At 39.4% G+C, this 22483-nt stretch overlaps 1 protein-coding gene across 5 annotated transcripts in view; it reads left to right on the forward strand.

The window, feature by feature from the left end:
- The window catches only part of fgfr1a (fibroblast growth factor receptor 1a), a 32707-nt gene that overhangs the window by 2982 nt on the left and 7242 nt on the right, over positions 1 to 22483 (forward strand). For 2 of the 5 annotated variants that reach the window (XM_044111320.1, XM_044111319.1), the window contains 9 exons: positions 2418 to 2598; positions 8605 to 8841; positions 9186 to 9275; positions 10234 to 10406; positions 12658 to 12781; positions 14441 to 14631; positions 15467 to 15617; positions 21165 to 21361; positions 21643 to 21788. In XM_044111320.1, the coding sequence (XP_043967255.1) occupies positions 2445 to 2598; positions 8605 to 8841; positions 9186 to 9275; positions 10234 to 10406; positions 12658 to 12781; positions 14441 to 14631; positions 15467 to 15617; positions 21165 to 21361; positions 21643 to 21788 (1463 nt within the window). In that variant the 5' untranslated portion in view covers positions 2418 to 2444. Of the gene's footprint in view, positions 1 to 2417; positions 2599 to 8604; positions 8842 to 9185; positions 9276 to 10233; positions 10407 to 12657; positions 12782 to 14440; positions 14632 to 15466; positions 15618 to 16395; positions 16541 to 21164; positions 21362 to 21642; positions 21789 to 22483 lie in introns of all 5 variants that reach the window. The other 3 variants (XM_044111321.1, XM_044111322.1, XM_044111323.1) reach the window with 3 other exon arrangements.

Raw genomic sequence — 22483 nt, forward strand, 5'->3', positions numbered from 1 at the left:
CCTCCTGTGTGGCAGTAAGAGACGCTTTTCTTGGAGCGTTACCAAACATTGACTCACAGCTTACAGAGCAGCGATGACCAAGCTTCTTTATCCCCATTCGGACCCCCCTCCTTGACCCAAGCTCAGCTGCTCCAACACTAGGCCATTCTTGGAAAGTGAAATTGAATTGGTTTTGAGGGGGAACACAATGAGTGTTTCAGAGGGGAACATTCATAAAAGCGATTATCTCCAAAAGGAAACCACAGCTGCCTCTGGGCTGGGATTTTATGTGCAAACGTCAATCAAGATGGGTGTTTTTGTTGTTGTCTGTCTGTAACCCTGATTTTGTGAAGAAGTTATTACATTTTCTGGATGATCTCAGGCTTGAGTTTCTTCGAAATGTTAGGGGAACAAATTGTTATTGTGGAAATGATGGCCCGACAGCTTTTGTTTTCTGTTTACTCTACAGGCTGGATGTCTCTCTTTTTGTTTAAAAAAAAAAAAATGATTATTAGTATTTGTTGTAAGCGGTTTTAAGGGGCGGGGGAACGAGTGGTTTATGCGTGTCGGTTTGGGCGAAGTGTTAAGCTGTGTGGACAGATGCTGCTGAAGTAATGATCCAAGCAGATGTGGCATGATGGGGTCACCCATGCGAGCGTGTTCCTGAGGGGACCAGGAGTTCCTGTAACCCGATTAGCTGAAAACAAAATGGGAAACGCGGTAGAATCACCGCCTTTAAGTTCAAAACTTAACCATGTCTTTATCTTTCCAAAGCTATCTGACCCTGCTGCAGTTTCTTATCTGTGTTTTGTACTTTCATTAAAAAGTGCAGACAAGCAGAATGTTATCTTTTTTTGGGGGGGCAAAGAAAGCCTTTAATGACAAGAATATTTGCTGTTTTGACAATAATAGTGTGGATGGGCCGCAATGACAACCATGAGAGAAAAGTATTCATTACCGCCGTAATTACTCCCAAATTAATAAGAAATGATTACCATCGTTTATTTAAAATGGATGGACAACAGTTCCCACTTCTGTTAAAGTTATCTAATATATTTATTAGCAGAATTCAAATTCTGTCATTAAAAAAAAATAAATTTCCCCAGGTATTGTTATTTTTCCTTCTTTCGTACACAAACATGCTACAGTTGGCTGCTTAACGCAGACGAACAGAAGGTGGAAAATAGATGTTCATGCAGTTTTGTTTTAGTTAGAAATCTGATTGGATGCTGTCTTCACTTTACAAAAGTCAAGTTCTGCTTTAAAAGATAAAAACTTTATGAAATGGTGACCTCAATACAGCAGCTACATTTAGTAGTGAAACTGTACTGGTAGTTGGTACACAGGAATACAATCAATTCAATTTTTAAATCTAAAAAACAAAAAAAAGATTGATGGCTTTAAAGAGGCCAAACTTGGAAGATTTGTTTAGTTACACCATAGTGTTGGTTCTTTGGAGTTTTCTATAGAACAGATTGGTACAGATTGCACCAATTACTGGTCTGACCTACCGATTCTGATTTTGGCTGATATAATTATTATTTTTTTTGTCTGAAATATCGCTAAATATAGCAAGAAAGTTGCTGAGTTGGTAACAGTGGGGTAACTATTGTCAACTGCGAATGTGCAGACATGACCTGGTGGGCCAGTCACAGTCAAACCTCTCCCAAGGGAGAGCAGAAGAGCACAGTGGCTGATTTGTGTACATTTGCTGAAATGGATAAGATCGGCTTCACATGTATCGGCCGATCACCGATCTCCCAAAAATTCAGGAATAAATTGGCCAATAAATCGTTGCACCGCTAGTTTCCAAGCATCATCACATGTACTTTTTCACGGTAACAATAAACAAGATATCCACAGTTGCTCATAGTTTTAACCATGTTTGTAAAATGGCACTAACTATTAAGAGTGATGGCTGGAGTTTTTGGTGACGGGAAATATTTTGAAAGGTTGAATTTTTCCTTTGCTAGCTTGGATTTGGTTGCTTTGTTTTTTGTTTTGTTTTTTTCTTTGGTTTTTAGGCCATCTGAATAGCAGTGTGCAGCAGTAGGTAGACCACGGGCTGTATGGCATCACAGTAAGCTCAGTGCAGCCAAAGAAAATTGGACATTCCTTCACTTTCATTGGCACCTCATAAAAAGGACTTTCTCTCTCTTATTTTTTTTTCTTTTTTTTTTTGAAGAGATATAATGGCAGTATTGTAACCATAACTTTTTACATCCTTGGTCTGGATCCCAGTAACTGGTTTATGTCTAACATGGAGTTCATATTACTGGGATATTTCAGCTGTGGGCCTGGAAAGAGTTGCGTTTCAAGACTCCTGCAGCATGATTCAAATAAATGTCTTTTTGCTTTGACAGTCCTCCATCCTTGTTTTACCGTTTTCCAGATATTGGTTTGAACTCATTTTCTTTCTTTTTTAAAATTTTTTATAGTGTTGTGCTGTGAATGACGTGCAGCTGATGTCCCAGGCATCTGAATGGAGTTCCAGTCGTGTAAAAGCCGCCGGTTGTAGCTCCGTCAGCAGGATGCTGATGAGACCAAGTGTAATTCTGCTTCTGACTTTCTTCACCCAAGTCTTAAGGACCCATTGCCGGCCTGCTAACACAGATGGAGGTACGTTTGCTTCTTTTATTTATTTTGTTTTGTACAGTGCTTCCTTTCCGTGTCCCAGTTTCACTGAGACCGACTAATCTTTACTGTGGCCTTAAGGAGGCCGTCCATTGATAAGCGGAGCTTTGTTGTTGGGATAGGAATGTAATCCCAACACGCCTCGCCCTTTGCAGAAGTCCGGTCTTTGTCGTGTTTCTGTTCGCTGACCACCCCAGTTGTTTTTTTGTTTTTTTTTTGTTTATTTGTTGTGTTTTTTCTTCTTCGTGTGACTTTGCATTAGAGAAAACAGCGCTGTTTTCTCTGAGCTTATTTGCACATTACTTCACAACAAAACTAGCTAGCAGAGTTTTGTCTTATCTTCCTTCCTTTTTTTTTTTTTTTTTTTTAACTTAAAGAATTTTGCCTCATCGGTTCCACGAGTTCAACTTTGAAAAGAGGAAAGAGGCGGTGTAATCAAATCCTTAAAAATGTTTTTCTTGGCCACGGTCCAGCAGTGTAATAGCTGCCTGGACTCGTGGGTAGATGGGCTGTTTATGCTCTGCACTCGGAAGTGGAAACCAACAAAAGAATATGATAAAGTTCACCATTATAATTGAAGTCGTTAGGCAAGAGGGTCTCTCTCTCCTTAAAATAAACTCGGTGTGGCTGCGTTGAAGGCAGCAGTGGGACAGGGAGGAGTAAATGACTCCCATGTGTAGCCTGAGGGCAGCTCCACTGCCTAGCAGCCGCTGCTTCTCTCCTCCTTTTGTAATGAAAAGGTATTTGTTGTCACTAAGAGGAGTTTACTGCTCTGGAACTATAAATTAGTGTTTTTAAAGAAAGGGGGCTACTTTAAACCTTCCCTTATCCTCAAGGTTAGGCTTTCTGAGAGGAGCGTTTGTCTTCTGAGGTGAGCCATAAATTTTCACTCAAGTTTGGGAGGGGAAAGGAAAGGAGTCTGATGCTTTAAGACTCCACCCAGCTCTCGCTCGCCAAATGGCCAGGTACTATCTCTGTGCATGCTTTTTTTTTTTTTTTTTTTCTCCTCCCACTTCCCGCTCTGACATTTTGCTTGGGAATCCTTCACTCCCTCCTGGTCCCCTCTGCCTCCCTGCTGGGTGACGGATGGCTTCAGCTGTCGACGAACAATCGCAGCCGAGGCTTTTGGTTGCGTTACTTTTGTCTGTCAGAGAGACTAGATGTTTATATGGAAACGCTCTTGTTTTATGCAAGTTGCATTGTTTTGCTTTTTTGTGTGATGTTCCCATAAGAAAAGAGCAAATTCAAATTTAGTTAAACAAATTCAGTTCATTCATGTTCTTGTGGGAGGGGGAGTTACAGCCACTCACACAGGTCCAGCCTTCCTAAACTTTTCTGCTGGGTGTTTCTGAAATCCTCATCTCAACTCTCTACATGATAAGTTATGTTTTTGTCTGGATGTATTCTGTATTGCGTTTAATCTTTCCAGTTGTAGCCTAGAGACCACCATCCAGTGGAAAAAAAACAAAAAAAAAACGTGTATAAGATAACAATAAACGAGAACAATTTATTGACAACCATTTATGTAGCTCCTAGCTGACATCGGCTGTTTGGGAACTGGAATGATGCTGCAAGAAACAACCAGTGTGACAAAGATATACTCCAGGCATACAGAAACTGAATGCTTGGTACTTAAATAATTAGCTAAGATTCATTGGCGTCCAGACAGTTTTTGTGATACACATACTGTGAAAAATTTGACTTGTCGCAATAAGCAACGAACCAATTAATCGCATGATAAATTTAAACTAGCCCTCTTTTTTTTTAAGGACAGTTTTGTTTGCAGAGACTTTATAATTAATTACATTTATTGTTTTTTTGTTTTGTTTGTTTATTTGGGATATTTAAAATATCTTCCTTTTCCAGTGTTAAATGTTCATTAGAATTTAAAGTTCATTGATCTTTGAGAATGTGTTCTTGCATTAATATGCCATTACCTTTTTATCACCTCAAAATGGTCTCAAAACAACAATATAATTATTTATCACAATAACTTCTGGGACAATTTATTATCCAGCAAAATGTGCCAGGCTAACGTATAATTTTATTGTGATGTATTGTATATCCTTAATTAAATGAAACCTAGTTTTAAAACGATTATATCACACGAGCTCCCTATTATATAAAGGGGGATTGGAAATCTGCCACAAAAAATCTTTTGTACTAAAATGTACTTTTTCTATCAATTAAAGTATTGTTGCCTAACTTCTTTAAAAACTAAACTCTCACTATGACTTCATTCAAAATAAAATAAGCATAAAGCTTTTGAAATTGTCATCTCATGTGCCACACTTATTCCATAGCTATTTTCCAGTTTTTGAAAAGACAAAATATCTTGATGCTCACTGATGGCTCTGCTTTTTTTTTTTTTTTTTCTTCCCCCCAACGTTGAACGTTACAGTGATTATATCTGGATGTAGAAATCTGTGGTTTTGGTTTTGCTACTTCTGAAGACATCATGTCGAAGCTAAATGTAGTCGAGCTCATTTGAATGACACAGTAACCCTTGTAGCTGTCCCAAATGCTAATCCACGCTGATTGTCTGTGGCTCATTTAAGAGTGAAAAGGTCCTCCATTGGAGTGCTTTCATCAAGAGCCCTCTCTCTCTCCCTCTCTCTGAATTTTCTGCTGATTGCTATCGTGCATTGTTTCAGTTTTTTGCTTCCTGTTGGCGCTGGCTTTTGTCGAATCAGTTCTCCCCTGCACATCACTCACTGTCTTCACCCTAAGGTAGTCATATGAGCAAAAATAATAATAATAGCAAAGCAACAATGTTGCTTTTCTATGTACAATAACAGTGTGTCAACTAGCTTAAATCTGCCATCACTCCGATGAGGACAGGAAATCCCAGAGGTCATTCAACCAGCATATTGCTTCCTATGTTGCAGCCAGAGAAAGTTCAGCTGAGTTAGTTGATCCTTCAGCCCCTCTGCCCAATCGCTACACTCTCTGCGCTCAAAAATCCCTTTCACGGTTTTTGTGATTACTTTGATTACAAGCGATGTCCGTCACTTTTAATAGATGGTTGACTGCCTCCATGTTGGCGCATTCCAGGTGGATTGTTTCTGAAACCGGTCTTTAATCCGTTTTTAATCCAATCAGAGTTGCAGCCAGATTAACTGAGAACATCTGCAGTTCACATGAAGTTTGAAAACTTCGCTCTTATGATGTGATTTTTAACATCAACGTTTTGCTTGAAGTTGAATGTGTCGTCACGGTTTGCTCTTGTTTGAAGATGACAGTCTCTTAACGCCGAATGATCCTCCTCTAATGAAGGAAGAAGCCAATTTCACGGGTTTATGGGTGTTTTATGACACCTGGAGTCAAGATTTAACAGCTGGGAAATTGATGCTGTCTTATCAGTGGTGTCTCCATCAAATACAGACAAAATATATCTGACAGCTGTCATAGTCTTTGGGTTTATGGTTATGCCCAGGTCACTTATGTTATTTCAAACCATTTAAAATTGTGCAAGCAACCCTGGGATCCTTCTGGGAAGCATAAAATGGTCCATAAAAACTTTTTATCTTGCCCTCCACTCAAATAATATGAAATGAAATGCGTTTGAGACTTGAACCGCTTTTATTTTATTTTTTTATCACGAGTTTTGGCATCAAATTAAATATTTACAAAAAGAAGCGCACAAAGAATGTTCTACATAGATTGGAAGCGAGTGTATAGTGGAGAATGTTCTAGACTGGTAAAATATGAAAACACGTTTCCTTTTTCTTCTACCCACAAGTCCCTTTCTTACGGTTTATGTAAATCAGAATAGTTTAATATGTGACTTGAAACTCATTGTTTTTGTGTTTTTTAAATCAGCATTTAAAACACAATATTTTTTTTATTTCTTAAAGAAACAATTTTAGTGCAGATATTTCTTCCTTTTGGACAACATTTTCACCAGCACTGTTTACAAGGATTCAGATTTAAGTGCTGTGAGGGTTGGTTTTCATTGCCATTGCCTTTTCTTTCAGGCATTACCTTTTCCAGCTTTCATTTGAAGCTTCATGGAAACAGACCAAACGAGACAGATGTGGAAAAACTTATTAAAAACAGCTCCACTTGTTGTTTACTAGCACAGAAAGCAATGTTGCTCTCTCTCAGACTGAGCCTCTCCATCAAATTCTTTTTTTTTTTTTTTCTTAGTGATCCCAATTTTTATTTATTTTCCAATCTGCTTGGATGCACAAAAAACAACTCCTCCTCTTTAAGAAAACCTTCTTAAAAGTCTGTTTGATTCTTGACTAAAAGTGCAAATAAATCTAGAAAATCAGTTTCTTTGTTGGTGTTGATGGGACTGATAGGAAAATTCTTAAATTCGCTCACATTCTTTATCTGGAAAGCCTCTTTGCCATCATCCTAATCCAAAACATTATTATTCCTCCCAACCAGAGGAAAAATGTTGGTCAAATCAAAAGATTAAGTTGCACCTAAATCTGATAATTGTGTGGTTAATATTAGACTTGACTATAAATATTATAATGTAGGCCAGTTATTCAAACAAGAATATGTCTGCTTAGCTGAGATTGTGATGTTTTTTTCCCCCTCAGCAGATCTCTTATCAGTGCCTGAATACGTTTCATTCAGACCTGTCCAGCTTGTAGTTACTTTGGTTATTCTTGAGAAGATGGTGGCTTTAAACTTAAAAATGTGTGATCTAATTTGTGATCTTTCTCCCTTTAACTGCCTAACAGAGAGCGGCCTAAAGTCTGCCTCTTCCTCCTTCCCTGCGCCGGTTCTGGTTTTGAGGAGAAAGTTGATCCTACCCCCTGGCCCCCTTTTCCTGCTGGGATTAAGGGCCTGTCAGACATATGTGATCCAGGAAATACCTTTACTAGGCCCAAGTGGGGTCACCATAGCAACTGGCACTAGAACCTGCCACTGCAGGTCCCGCTCTTACTCGCTCCTGTGCACATGCTCACTGGCCTGCTCTCCCCGTTCCCTCTTCCTCTGTATTGTTTGAAGTCCTTTGTTGTCATGGTGGGAGGGATTAGTCTGGCTTGCGGATGTTTTCCTCATGTTTTTTTTTCTTTCTTTCTTTCTCTGTATACATGTGCTCTCTGGTTTTGATCAGGGGGAAACGTGTTCAAGAAGAATCACACAATGTACTTTGGAAACGGTTCAGAGTAATCTCATGCTGGGGGATTGTTTAAGACTATGGTATCTGATTATCTAATTCAATTTTTGGGATGATGGTAAAGGGGCCGCGTGGGTAACGGGCAAAAAGAAAGGCTGCGCTTTTGTGCCGCCTTCGGGGGGACAGAGCTGAGTGAAATGCGAGGGAAGTGAGATTCAACCCACAAATAGTTGCTAGTTGATTTTTTTGTTTTTCTTTTGTTTTACTTATTTTGTCAAATTGTTCAATATGCTAAATAATGTCTAGAAGTGGTTTTATCCAGAGCATTTAAGTAAAGAAGTGCAATCCTAAAAGCAAGAATCATCAGCAAGTTGGTCAGTGATGCTCTTTTTACCTTTTGTTACAAGACAAACAACACCGCCATGATGGACAATGTGTCAGTATAATTGGTTTATCCCTCCTTCTAGCGGTCTGCTTACTCATTTAGAACAACTGGGGCTCAGGTGTCTCTCTTTGTGACATCTCTCCTCCTTTCATTCCCATAATTGAATTTCTCCTCTCTTTCCCAAGGAGCTCCTTTTTTTTTTTTTGTCTGATATGGAGCCTTGACGAACTTGAGATGCAATTTAATTATGTGGACAGGTTATAAAGAAGTGGTAAATAGACACAAAGAAAGTATTTTGTTTGAAACCCATCTTAGTTTACAGTGGAGATAAAATGTTGTTTTTCTGCAACACAGGTTTCTCCATCACACACAGTTAATGGGCCTTATTGTGTGTATGCACAGAGGCATGGTTGGGAGTCCATATTAGTTTAAAGTTGAGCACACAGCGTGTTTTGGACTTCTTCTGCAGGTGATTAAAGTGATCCTGATCAGTGTAGCCGGTAACCATGTTGTGCTTCCTGTGCAGTCCCTGTGGAGGCAGAGCCGTTCACCCTGTATCCCGGGAAGCGCCTGGATCTGAGCTGCTCTCCCAAGGACTCGCCCCACACCGTCAACTGGACAAAGGATAATGTCGTCGTCGTGGACGGAGAACACATGCGCATTCGCAACGGCCAGCTGGAGATCGAGGCGGTGGAGCCCACCGACTCCGGCTTGTACGCGTGCACCACCTTTGGCAATCACAGCGTCTACTTTAATGTCACAGGTAAAAGATGCGAAAACGGAGGTTTTTGGTGTTCACGTAGGGGGAAAATGTGCTGCAAGTTGTTTGACAGATCTTTTTATTTTCGCAGAAAATGTGGGAAATGTTCTCTATTTAGGCACCTTGAAAACTTGAAAACCTCAATGACTGTAGATGCTGTTGTAGACTGAAAGGGTTTTAATTTGTTGATTTGATTTTATAGTGCTCCTCTTCCTTTGAACCTCAATATAAACTGGGATTAAATAAAATTTTAGACGTTATCTTTGATTTTATTTTTTGCATCTGGCAAAGCTGCGTTATGCATTCTGTATGAAACTTTCCCTTAATTAATTCCCGCTCTTCTCTAGTTGATGCTTCGGCCTCATCTGAAGATGATGATGAGGAGGAAGAGTCTTCATCGGAGGAGAATAAACTGTTGACCAGTGAGAAGCTGATGCGTAAGTTGCTGTATATATTTACCAAATCCACTGGTGGATTACTGACTCACCCAAAACAAGCTTCTGAGTAACGGCTACAGTCAAGTTACAGGCATGTCACTTGAGCGGAGCATAATTTGGGTGAATGATTTCACTCTGAATCAGAAGATCTTTGCTGCCTCAGTGACAGCTTTTACGTTATTAATATGCCTGTGGTGATTAATCGTGGTTAACCTCAGATGTCCCTCAATTTGTCACTAGTGCAATAAAGACAGTGTGGCCTCCTCATCCTTTGCTACCGTCCACTCAGATCACTAGGAATCTGGCAGCTGCCAAGTATGGGAAGAATGCTGACCCTGAGTCGGTTCTCTCTCTCTCTCTTTCATATCCCACTCAAATTTAAACATCACAGTTTTATTCTATTGGCTGCTTCCCTTCAGTTTTATTTTTTTTCCGTTTTTTTATTTTTGCCGGGTTGGTATGAGGGGCGGAGTCGTCAGAAACATTCTGACGACATTCCTTGTCAGAATAAAGCACGATGGCGCTGAGATATCAGTCAGGTGTCGATAGAACATTTTTGATGGAGAAAATTTCATTTCATCCAGTGGCAGTTTGAATATGAACGTTTTGATTGTATAGAATCACATTTATTCCTTCAAGTTAAAAGGTGCGTGCATCTAAAGCATGCGGCTCTTGAGAGCTGAGAGTGCCATCACTGATGTAGACATATTGGGGAAAATAAAATCCACAGAATACCCCACCAGTCAGAAATACCCAGTGCTTCTTGAGACTCAAACTACTACCTCTCTGCCAGTTTTATTGTAGAGTGTAAAATATCTCATCTGGAAAGAATCCTGAGTCTTAGTTACAGGCCTGTTTTTGTGTGCATTCACATTGATTTTTCCCAATTTGAACATTTTCTTTTTCTTTTTTACTACTGTGCAAATTGAAAAAAAAAAATTCTTTTTGTGTTAATTAGCAATGGCACCACAATGGGCTCATCCAGAGAAAATGGAGAAAAAGCTTCACGCCGTTCCAGCCAGTAAGACGGTGAAGTTTCGATGCCAGGCCAGCGGCAACCCATCTCCCACTCTGAAATGGTACAAGAACGGGAAGGAGTTCAAAAGGGACCATCGCATCGGAGGCTTCAAGGTTAATAATTTTTCTAAATCTTCTCAAGTACTTTCTGCGGACTCTCGAGCATTGTTCCGTTGAACCAGCGTCACCAAAAGTGCGGCTGTGTCTGTAATGTTATCTCCACATTTGATCACAACTCCCTTCTCTGGAGTAAGAAACGCTTTCCGAGAGTGAACAGCAGTGGCAAGTTTCACCGCTGACCTGAGAAACAATGCAAGCTGAAACCCAATGCCCCAAAAAAGGAATGCTGTGGCAAAGTTATACCTCCAGGTGGGCAATTCTAGCCATCTGTCTGGGTGAAGAATAGCGCTGGCTGTCCTCATTCCAGGTGTCAGTGATCGTCCTCTCTGTAATTACATCCATGCAGTTGTAAATTCACCACCGCACCTTCTGTATTTATACTCTGTGATTAGAGTTTCTGCTGCTCTTCGTTTATAGCCTGCCTGTATTCAAATACAGCAGTAACTTGTGACAAACTTAACATTGTTAGGCTTTATAAAACAATTCATGCCGGGCCCTGGATTTACTTAGCAGGTGCAGCAGGTTTGATTTGTGGTCTGTACCTCACTGCTTTACTACTTACTGCAAACGACATCATCATCATCACCTTTTTATAGACATTCCTGTTACTTTTTCAACATTTCTTTTCCTTTATTTGCATATATTTAGTTTTATTTAAGCAGTGTTTTTTGTTGCTTTTGAGCTTGTTGTTTTGAAATTTGTGTTAATTTTCGTGTTTCTGCATAAGGACGAAAACATCTACAAATGGAGTTGTCTTTTCCGCGTCTTTCTTGGACGTTACCGAAGGCGATATACAATTTATGACAAAAATTTTCTTTTGAAGATTAACGTCATTACTCTGATGCCCACTGGCACATTTCTATGAATAAATGTCACTTCGAAGAAACTTCTTTTTAAGAGAGTCATACACTGAGTCGCGTTTTGTATCACATATGTAGCACGTTTCATTTATGAAGGTAAAATGTCCTAAACAATTCAGTTGTCAAAATATTTTTCAGAGGACAATTTCTGTTACCCCAATCAAACTCTAAAAGTCTGCCTACAGTTCTTTTTTTAACTTTTCACATTGTTTAACATGTTCAAGCTTGTGCTAATGCTGCACATGTGATGGGTAAAAAAGGAAGTTAAGATGCTGCTACATAAACTGTAGTTCATTTAGCTCAGACACAAAGGAAAAAAAAAATAAGCCACCATTTATTTTGAGCAAAAATAAACATGCGCTGATTTTATTTTTAAATCTATTCATGACCACAATCTGCTGACATCAGTGGTGGTTTTGTGTTAAGAGATGACACATAAAAAGTGAAAACAGCTATAAAAGAAGACATTTGCTCGCCTATCTAACATTGTGATAATGGGGAAAAAAAAACACTTTGTTGTTATATCATTTAGGAAAGAGCTATATAAAGAAGTTGTTCATGCACAGGTATAGAATTTGTAAGAAGTAATCATCACCATCTCCTGTCATGGTGAGGGCTAATCCAGTCTGGGGCCGCGCTTCCCCGCTTCCCTCCTTCCCCAGAAATCTCCATTTCCAGCTGGGACATATTTAGGAGTTTCCTCTTAGATTGCTCCCCCTAAACTCTTGAACGAGCCGGCCAGCGGACTGAACCACCTGGCTGCTTCACCTTCTTTTTTTTGTTGGTGGTGGTTTTTTTACACTTTGGGTTATGGTGCATAAGCAGCCAAAGGACGTCTGCCATCCGTCCCACTCTCTCACTTTTATGGCATTGCTCCTATTGTTCCTATCGTCTGCATGGAGACGTGCAGGAGTGATGGAATAATTTAGACCACATGTATATGAAGCCAAGCACAACGCATCTGGCAGCAGGCAGCTGGACTCCTTCATCACATTTCTTAGCTAAATGAGGGAGACTGTATGGCTCAGTCTGTGTATATGGATGTTTGATGTCACCATTGCCTTAGAGGTTTGCTGGCTAATCACACACTACCGGTCTTGGCAGATTTATGGAAGAAAAATTATAACATGTCCTGGAAAAAGGAGCCAGACATCAGTTGGTGCTAATAAGACAGGTTGGGGCACACGCATATAAAAACGTGCACCTTTTCCTGTTTTTCTTTTTCTGGGGGTTGGGGGGATTTGGTTGTTTCTTTTTTGTTTGGTAGAACATGAATTTAAATATTTTTAAACATTTGGTACTGTCTTTAGTAAAGCATCTTGTGTGTTATTTTAGAGTATTTTTAAATAGTCATCAGTTGAATACTTCTTTTCCCTTTCTTTCAGCTACGGGACCATGTGTGGACCATCATCATGGAGTCGGTCGTACCCTCTGATAAAGGAAACTATACCTGTGTGGTGGAAAACCAGTATGGCAGCATCAATCATACCTATCAGCTGGATGTAGTCGGTAATATCTCAATCTTTGATTTACCACTCCTGTTGCTCCGGTTCTATAAATCGATTAGCCAATCAAGCGTGCTCCCAACAGCACAGGGACGCAGTCGCCGTTTTGATAAACTGCAGTCGTGTTTACGTGTTGAGTGATGGATGCGGGTAGAGCAGAGAAGTGATTACTCCTTATGGGCCTGCTCTCTGACTCGCTCTTACACCACTCGCCTTATAAATCAGTCCCACTTCCTCCGTTGTTGCTGTCCCCTGGGCCGCCCCCCCTCCCAAATCTCCCCTTCCAGCTTAAGTAGAAGCTTAGAGCCTGATGAGTTCTTGGATTGGTTCGGTATGGAGAAAGTACAGTCACAAGAGGTTACTAAGTACCAGAGTACGTCTCTGTCACAGAGGCCTGCACAGCTGACATCCGTCCGGTTTCTTTACTTGTGTGTTTACCTTAGTCAGTTTTTTATTGAAGTGGAGGCACAAGAGAGCTTTATTTTACAGTGGTGTCCTTAGATGCAATCTTTGTAAATGTTCTGGGAATTATTATTAATAATTAAAAAAAAAAAAAAACTGTATTCGAACTACTTGATGTTTTTGTTTCTGTTTTGTCACATTAAAAATCTCTAATTCAGTTTTTATGTGATAGAGTAACACTTAGTAAAATATAACTATGTGGTATACATTTGCTAAAATTTGTTGGTACATTTGTAAATTTGTTAGTAAAAGTGGTTACAGAACCACTTTTAACTAAAGCCACAGCTTGAATTATTTCACGTTAGGTTTGTAAATAAATAACTCAAACTCAGTCAGATTGTGTAGGAAACATCTTTGAATGTTTTCAAGTCTTGTTAGAGATTCCTCATTGAAGGTAGGTCTAGACTTTGACACATAAATATTAGGTTGCACTGATTGTAGTTTTTTGGCCAATTAGAAATCTTTTTTTTTTTCTTCTTCTGAAACCTTGCTAAAGTCACTGGGTAGGCAACAATGGAGTGACTATTATTAACTGCGCAAGTACAGATGTGATCTGGTGGGCAGGCTACAGTTGAAACCAGATTTTTACATACACCGAATAAAAAGAAAAAAAGTTATTTTTTTCTCACTGTTTGAAGATGAATCCGACCAAACTTTTCTTGTTTTAGCTTAATTAGAATTGCCAAAATTATTTCTATTTGAAGAAAACTTGGCAAGAACATTTTTTAGAGGTTTCCTCAAATTCAAAAGTTTACGTACGTTTGGTCAGTATCTTTTATGATGTATGTTGTGCGTCAGATGTTGAGGATATCCTTCCACACGTTTCTCACAATAGCTTGCTGGAGTACAAATGCATGCCACACTTTTCTGGTTTTTATTTGTAAAATATTTTTAAAAACCAGCATTAGGTTATTTTTCTTCCACTGTAATATGGTCAATCACATGTACCAGTAAACTTAAGAAATTTATAGTGAATCATTACCTCTGTAAAATGAGATTATGTATATCTGTGAACTTTGTTTTCAGTTAGATTTTTGCCTTTTCCAGTTATCTATCCAGTCGGTGTGATTTTTATTTATCTCGTATTTGGTAATCAGTCAGCCATGTGTATTTTACATAAACATTTATTTTCCTTTAAGGTTGCCTGTCTGTGCCTCAAAAGTCAAAACTAAGATTTCTTTGCCCCTCTGCCGTGTCGCAGAACGCTCTCCCCACAGGCCGATTCTGCAGGCCGGCTTACCAGCCAATCGCACCGCAGTGGTGGGCAGCAATGTGGAGTTCGAGTGCAAAGTGTTCAGCGACCCCCAGCCTCATATTCAGTGGCTGAAACACATCGAGGTCAATGGAAGCCGCGTTGGACCTGATGGTTTGCCCTATGTTCGTATCCTGAAGGTAGGAGCCAAGTAGGCTTTTCTTCCATAAAAATATTTTGTAGTTTTGTATGATGGACACAGGGTTCCTACGCCATTTCTGAAAGTATGGAATCGGACTATTTTTAAAGTATAGACGATCTTGGCGAAAGAGAAAACAAATTATCAAAAAATATTAGCATTTCCAGACTTCATTTGCTCCCCCATTATCTAACATTAACCCATTATTTTTTTTCATCTATCTGTTGATCTATTTTTCCATCTGTTTGTGGAGCTAGCCATTCATTTGCTCAAAATGTATTATTCTGCCCATTCTTTTGTCCGTCCATCCATCTGCGTCGGTCCATTTTTCTAGTTGTCTGTCCATCTTTCCCTCCACCTAAGTCCTCACGATGTAGAGATATCGACTATGACTTTGTTGTGGAAGAGTCCTGTAGTAAAGTTTGTTTTTCTGAAGTGTCACAATAGGCTTGAAGGGAATGAACTGTCTGGAAGCTGCAAAAATACAAAATCTTACTAAGAATTTTTGATCTAGTTTCTTATTCAAATATCTTAGTAACCTTGAAATGAAGTACTAGGTTATTTGCACTAGGATGTAGACCAAAAATACTTGGTAAGATTGTGTTTTTGCGGTGAAAGTATTGAACTTTGACTTTGAACAATGTGTAGGAACCTCGTGGACAATTCTTCATCAGTATTTAACAATACTGTTAAAGGGTGAGCCCAGAATTGCCTATGAAATTAGTATTTGTATGATTAGCTTGTGTCTGAAATGATTCTTGTTACGCTATCCATTGGTCAGTATTGTTTACAGTTTTTGTTTTCTTGTGCTGCACCTGACATGTTTTTGTTTCTAGCATTCGGGGGTCAATAGCTCGGATGCTCAGATGCTCACCCTCTACAATGTGACTGAGGAGGAGGGCGGAGAGTATATATGTAAAGTGTCCAATTATATAGGAGAGGCCAATCAGTCGGCATGGCTGACTGTCATCAAATATGACCCCTCAGGTAACCACCACGCAGCAGCGCAGGGACAACACACGGGAGGCGTCTCTAGGACCACCTGGAAAAACTTAGAACCTGAGACAAGCTCAGCTGTTTCTCTCCTCCCTCCATCCGTTCTGCCCGCCCTCCCTCTCTCCTCAGTGATCCTGACTGTAAATGACGCTATGGAAAATTCCCAGCAGAACAGTTGAAAGTGTTTAGTCTCAGGTTGATGTTGGACCCACTCTCATTTCTGCCTCATGCCTGTGTGGTGCCCTCCTAATAAGGGCCTCTCCTGCCTTCTTCTATTACTCCTGCTCCCTTGCCCTTCAAAGTCCTTTTTACACGGCTCACAAACTTTCTCTCTCTCTCTCTCCCCCTCTCTGTCTGCGTACGTTTTTTTTCCTCCTCTAATTGTGACCCTTTGCTTATCTGTTACCCTACCTCCCAATTGTCTGTTTTGAGTCTTAAGTGCTCCCTGTTCTGCTGCGGAGTCTTCCATGCCCATCTCTTGCATGCAGAAATGAGACAAAGGTATTTTAAGTGGTGATGGTGTGGCCCAAAGCGAGGTTCAGCAGTGCAGACTCGGCCTAACAACCTTTTTCCACTAACAGATACTGGAGGGCTCTTCCTGACAGAGCCCCCTGTTGGGTCTCTGGGTGTGTCACCTTTCTGGTAGATGGTCTTGTGTTGAGGAGGAGTACACTCCTCTCCTATTATTATTTTTTCCTTCAGAATGCTAAACTCATGGTCCCATTTTTCCCTCTTGGGCCTTGCTGGGTCTACTTCCTTTATTTTCTAGACTGCTGGCGTTAACACCACGGACAAGGAAATGGAAGTCCTTCAACTGAGAAATGTCTCTTTTGATGACGCTGGGGAGTATACGTGCTTGGCGGGCAATTCTATCGGGTTCTCTCATAACTCCGCATGGTTGACAGTCTTGGAAGGTATCAGTGGTTCTGTCTCTCTCTTTCTTACACTTTTTTTTATCATTTAAAAATGTTTCCATCTGAAGCCTGGCTGTCCTTCTTCACATTTGCCTGAATCGAGTCTTGTCTGACGACGATTCCAGTGGCAAATGTGATTGGAAGCCGGAGCCTCCGTTTGAGCTCAGCATGACTCCAGCTCCATCTTAACTCTTAAGATGGGGCAGAGCACGAGAGGCATGCTCTGCTGTCCCTTCTGTTTGGGGGAAATCGGCAAATGCCAAACAGCCCAAGGGCTCTTGAGAAAGTAGCAATACTGCTAAAGGGTGAGATGTCACCTAGAATTACATTTAATAGTTTACAGTAGGGGTTGTTTGGCAGCTGTGGTCAGATTTCACTTTGAACTCTCTCTTTCTTTCTGCTACTTAACGGGTGTTTGCATTTAAATTTGTATCAGGCTGATTTTCCTTGACAAGCGCTTCAAATGACATGTATTGCTGATGTCATTTCCTTCTGTGAGCACAGTGGCTGGCTTTGATAATTGGCTCGCTGCAAAGGATGCGTCTCATTCCTCAGGATGTTGGAATGAGCCCTCCTCCAATTATCAAGCTGCTTGTCAGTCAGCCTTCTCACAGGTGTAACTCATTTGTGTTGCTGGTGTTGGTTGGGGGTGTAATGGTTGCACGTCAGTCAGTATATTTTGTTTGAGTTGCACATCTCAACATGGGGTCATTACACTGCAAAAGTAGCAGTAATCTGCCCTTTACATAAGACAACAACAAAAAAAAAGACAACACCTCTGTTAGAACTAAGATGAAAGGATTAAAGAACAGCGTTCAAGCTGTTTTTCTGTCCTTCCTGCTCTTAGCATGTGAGAGCAGTTGTAAATAAAGGTTTTTTTCCGATTCAAATGAAAACAAAATTATTGCAGATTTAATAGTTTAAACAATTTTCAGAAATTTGTATTCGCAATTAGCATAGTCCACAAACCCGTCACTACCAAGATAGTCTGTGTTTCCTTACATCTTGGATAAAACGGAAGACTTCCAACATTTCCAAAACTAAACATCTTCCATTACAGATGATGAAAACTAGGACCACAACTAATAAATATTTTTGTAATTGATTATTCTATTGATTTACTGAATTAAAAAAATAAATGCACCTGTGGAGACCTGCCTTAGCGACCTCTCCATTCCTCGATAAGAAGGATACTTTCCTCGCCTTTCCAACCTAAAGTACTAGAGATTCTGCTAAGAACTTGCAGCTGGGACACCAGTTTTATGCCTAATGCTTGAAGAGAACAAGCTTTTTTCCTTTTTCAATTTTGGGATTTTTGGACATTGCGGTTGACTTGACTGACTTCAACGCAAAGTAAGACCATTCTGTTTTGTAGGCTGCATTAGGCGTTTAAATTAAAGGCTGTTGTAAATTGTCTTTCTATTGCATGCTTGTTTCATGGCTTGCTGATTTTATGCTGCGATATTCTTATTTTGTTACTTTCCCGTTTTGAGTCTGCCACATGTTGGACAGTGTGGATCCAGAATAATTGAATTCAGCGCTTCTGGCGCTCATTGGCTTCTTTGCCCTTCAACCTATTCTTTCCGCCTCTTGTTTCCTCATCCGCTCATTAATCTGATTTCTATTCCCATTTTATTATTCAGTATATTCATTTCGTCAGTAATAAGACTGTAAAGTTGAGCTATTTTGTTACTCATTTCTAATCAAGTCTGAGAATTTGTCAGTGGTTGATGGTTGTGTGAAAAGTGTCATTTGCCGGTGGTTTGAATTCATTCCTTCAAGAGAAACTGAATTTGGCTTATGATTCCAGAGATGCAAGAGTGAGTTGATGCTGTTCACATAATTAGGAACACACACACAGTTTTAATTGCAAGAGTTTTACAAACAGGATTCTGATAACCTTCATAGGATAGTTTCAGTTGCTGATGCATAGATATTACACACCATAAAGCATGTGTAGTTTATGGTTTGAGATTTAATTCAACTTAAGTGATTTATGTTACTTATTGGATCAAACTTTTGTTTCCAGATGCTGCAATATAAGAAAAAAAAAAACACACACCCTGTTTAACCTACTTTTATTAACGCAACCTACAATTCAGTTGTCTTTAAAACTGACCAACTATAACTAGACGGTTAACTTACAGCAGGGTCATTGTGAAAACCACAGGCCACACCCTGGTTTAACCTTCAGTTTTTAATTGCTTATTGTCAGAGCTTTGGATCTTCCTTTTGCAACTTGTGTGTCAGTCAGAATTAACTTGCACTTAATCATTCAGCAACCCTTTGAGTGAATGTCTTGAAGACTTTTTCTTGTATACTGAAGGCTTATATACAAAAGTTGGGGGGGAAACACCAGTCAGTTGTTTGTTCAGCAATAACTGGATACCTTTTTGTGTCTTATGTTGAGTATTCGTTACCAAATTGATCTATACATAATCACAATACAATAACTAAGTATGACAAAACTAAAAGTACTACCACTAACAAAATCTAAACTAGTAACTAATAAAAATAAGCAGACACGCTCTAAAAACCAATTAAAACTGACTTAGATAAACGGAAAGCTTCTACAAAATATAAATAAACTATTATAGCCATGTGTCATACATCAGCACTAAATAATCATTTACAGATTTTCAGAAATCCCTTCTTCAGAAAGAGTGAATGGGAAGATATTTGTCCTTCAATAATTTCTTGAGTTATTTGACAAAAAAAAACTTGAAAAGGCGGCTGATCACAACATCAATACGACTTTTTTACGGTTCCTCTTGGTGTCTTTTCACAAGTGGTTTTGAATATATGACTCAGGGTTACTTTATTTATGTAAATCCTGCCTCCCAATGCTTTAGGTTTGGCTTTTTACTGCGGCTACAATGTCATCCAAATCTGGACCTGGTAGTAAAAGCAAGTCCCAAAAAAAGCAACAACCAAAAAATAGGCCTAAGTTTTTAACCCCTTCCATTCCTAATGACTGTGACCTCAAAAGAATTGAGCTTTACAACAGACTGAATTAACAGTAACTGAAATGTATTATTCTACTAAATCTTATTTCATTTTTAAGAGTTTATGAGCGCAGTTCATCGGTGGAACAAAACGTAAAGAAAAGTTGTTTTTACAACCGCTCCAAATTTGTGACTGCTTCTCAAACTAAATTATTACTGTCGTTTGTTTGTTTGTTTTTGTTTGGTGAAAAGTGCAACCTATTACACCCTTTCTACTGGTATGAATAAATGTTGGTACTTTCATCAAGTGGGAGGACAAAAACAAGATCTGAATTTGATGGGTTTATTTTGTAATCTAAATCCAATTTTTCTGTAATTTAATTTAATCGTATTGTGTGATGAGCATTGAGTTACCAGAACCAACACACAACTCATTTAAGATTGAAGCATGAGAATCAATTGGATGTCATTTAATTGAAGCTAAGCACAAACCTCACATTGCTTGTTGCATTATATGTAAAATGAGACGTGGACTATGAAGTAAACATAATTGTTTATAATGTAATGAACGTGTTTAAAAGTCAGATCCTTGGAACTGTAAGCTTTCGTGGACGAATGGCCTCAGTAAATCAAGAAGCAATTGAACTTTCTGTGGAGTTCACCTTGTTACTTTGTGTGATTAAACCAATACAAAGTACAGTGTGGTTGGGAGGTGGAAGGAAATTATGCATTTGTTGTTTCTTCTTCTTCTTCTTCTTTTTTTTTTTTTTACATTATAAGGTGTGTTGTGGATTTGTACTCGACTCCTTTTTATTTTGATGCTCCTAAATTAATTAGTTAATCCAGCCCTTGTGTATGTAATTAATTCCCAATATACATCCAGTTTATACATCACCATCAAGGTTAATTTATAAAACTATTTTCCAACCGTTTTTAGCTTAACACTTCACGTCAGATCTTTATCATTTTTTGTTGTTGTTTCAAAGATCATTTCTGCAGTTTGTCACAAGCCATGTAAAAATATGGAGAAGTTTTGCTTTGGTCAGATGAGAGCCAACTTTGGCTTGATTTGTTTTGGAAAACAAACTAAATCTTCATCCTGATGTTTTTTTTGTATTCTCCAACTACTTCTTTTGTTTATATCAACTTATGACATGTTCATTTTAAACTGCAACTGAATGAAATAACCAAAAGATTTATAAAAAAAAAAAAAAAAACAGAACAAAACGTCATTACAATGATGGATATTGGAAATGGTCGCGTCATGCTAAGGATACACATTTACCGTGCCACACTTTATAGATTTGTATCTGTAAAATATTTCTGAGGGCCTTGCATCCTTTTCCTTCCACTTCTCAAATATGTTCCATTTTGTGTTGAAGTTTATTGCTTGAGAAAATGTGTGTAAACGAGGCATGAATGTTTTTGCAAGATCAAAACGATTGCTTTTGATTGGAAAGAGTAAAATGTGCTGAATTTCTGTCCCATGCAGTTCAAAGAGTCTAACTTTTAAGCGTCGTATGACATTGCTGATTTATTGTTATTTTTGTATATACGTGTGTAACAGCATTGGTTGTTCCTTGCTGTGAGCTCATTCTGTCCTGATTTGTACCTTTAGCTGATTCATGACAGCTTACCCTGCTTCTCCCCGCTCCTCTGTCATGCCGCTGCACGTCTAGCTGTCACACCATACCCCCCGTCCAGCAACACCTACTTGGAGGTGGTGATCTACTGTGTGGGCTTCTTTCTAATCGCCATCATGATCACCATCGTGATCATCCTCAAGATTCGGGCCTCCTCAAAGAAGAGCGACTTCAACAGTCAGCTGGCTGTCCACAAGCTGGCCAAAAGCATTCCTCTGCGCAGACAGGTAACAGAAAGTAGATAGGGGGTTTGCCATATTTATACTCCTTCATCTTTCCTTCTGGCGGTGGCTCATTCTGTCTTATAAACTCAAAGCGTTTCATTATGTTTAGCTAAATCACACGTTTCCAAATGCATTGACTCTTTATATGCGTTATAGGTCTTACACCAGGTACGTATAGGAAGACTGCTGAGACTTTTCTATTTATTTATTTGTCTTTTTTGTTACAGTAATTGCTCATATCTGTGTGTGTTCCACTTTGAGAGAAGTAATGTCCCCCCTCTTTCCCTTAGGTGTCTGTGGACTCGAGCTCCTCTATCCACTCTGGAGTGATGTTGGTTCGTCCCTCCCGCCTCTCCTCCAGTGGCACTCCGATGCTGACAGGAGTATCTGAATACGAGCTACCACAGGATCCACGCTGGGAGATCCCCAGAGACAAGTAGGTCTTCGTTCCGCTTTGAATTTGTGGTGGCTCCCATCTGTCTGGTTGGTGCTCAGCGTAATCCTTGACGCTACCTGCTGCACATGTTCTAACTATTGTTGAATCCGTTCGTCTCGCCAACTGAGCTGGAGATTGTCGTCCGCGCTTTGATGCCTGGGGAGCTCAGACAGGATTTTTCCAAGTTTGAATAAGGAGATTTACTGTCAGGTTAAAACAACTCTCAGCAAACAGAAGACAGAAAAATTTTACATCACTCATAGCCTCTTATATTTTGTCATATTCTCATGTTGTCTGAGATCATCTGGTCAGAGCCAAATACTCTTGTTTAGACCAGAGGAAACAAGTCTATCCCGATTCTGTTATCCTTTCTCCACTCTTGTATTGTCTTGGAACTTTTGGACTTTTTCTATTAAACAGCATCTAAAACCAATTTCTAGAAATTTGCAGTTCTGGAATTGCGTCTCTCAAGGTGGCAGCATGTTGGATTAGCTCTTTGATCTTATTTTTGAGACATTGCATGTTTGTAAAATTATTCCCTGCATAGCTGGGAATGATTTTTGCTCTCAGTTTTTTCTTCCTTTTTTCTCTCTTAGTTTCTTACAGTTATGATATGTAGCTGTGGCAACAAGGTATTCATTTTCCAGCTGGGAGCAGCTGATTAGCATCTCAAAAGCTCAAATAATACCTGAACC

This window comes from Gambusia affinis, linkage group LG03, assembly GCF_019740435.1.
Source record: "Gambusia affinis linkage group LG03, SWU_Gaff_1.0, whole genome shotgun sequence".
Classification (NCBI taxonomy): Eukaryota; Metazoa; Chordata; class Actinopteri; order Cyprinodontiformes; family Poeciliidae; genus Gambusia; species Gambusia affinis.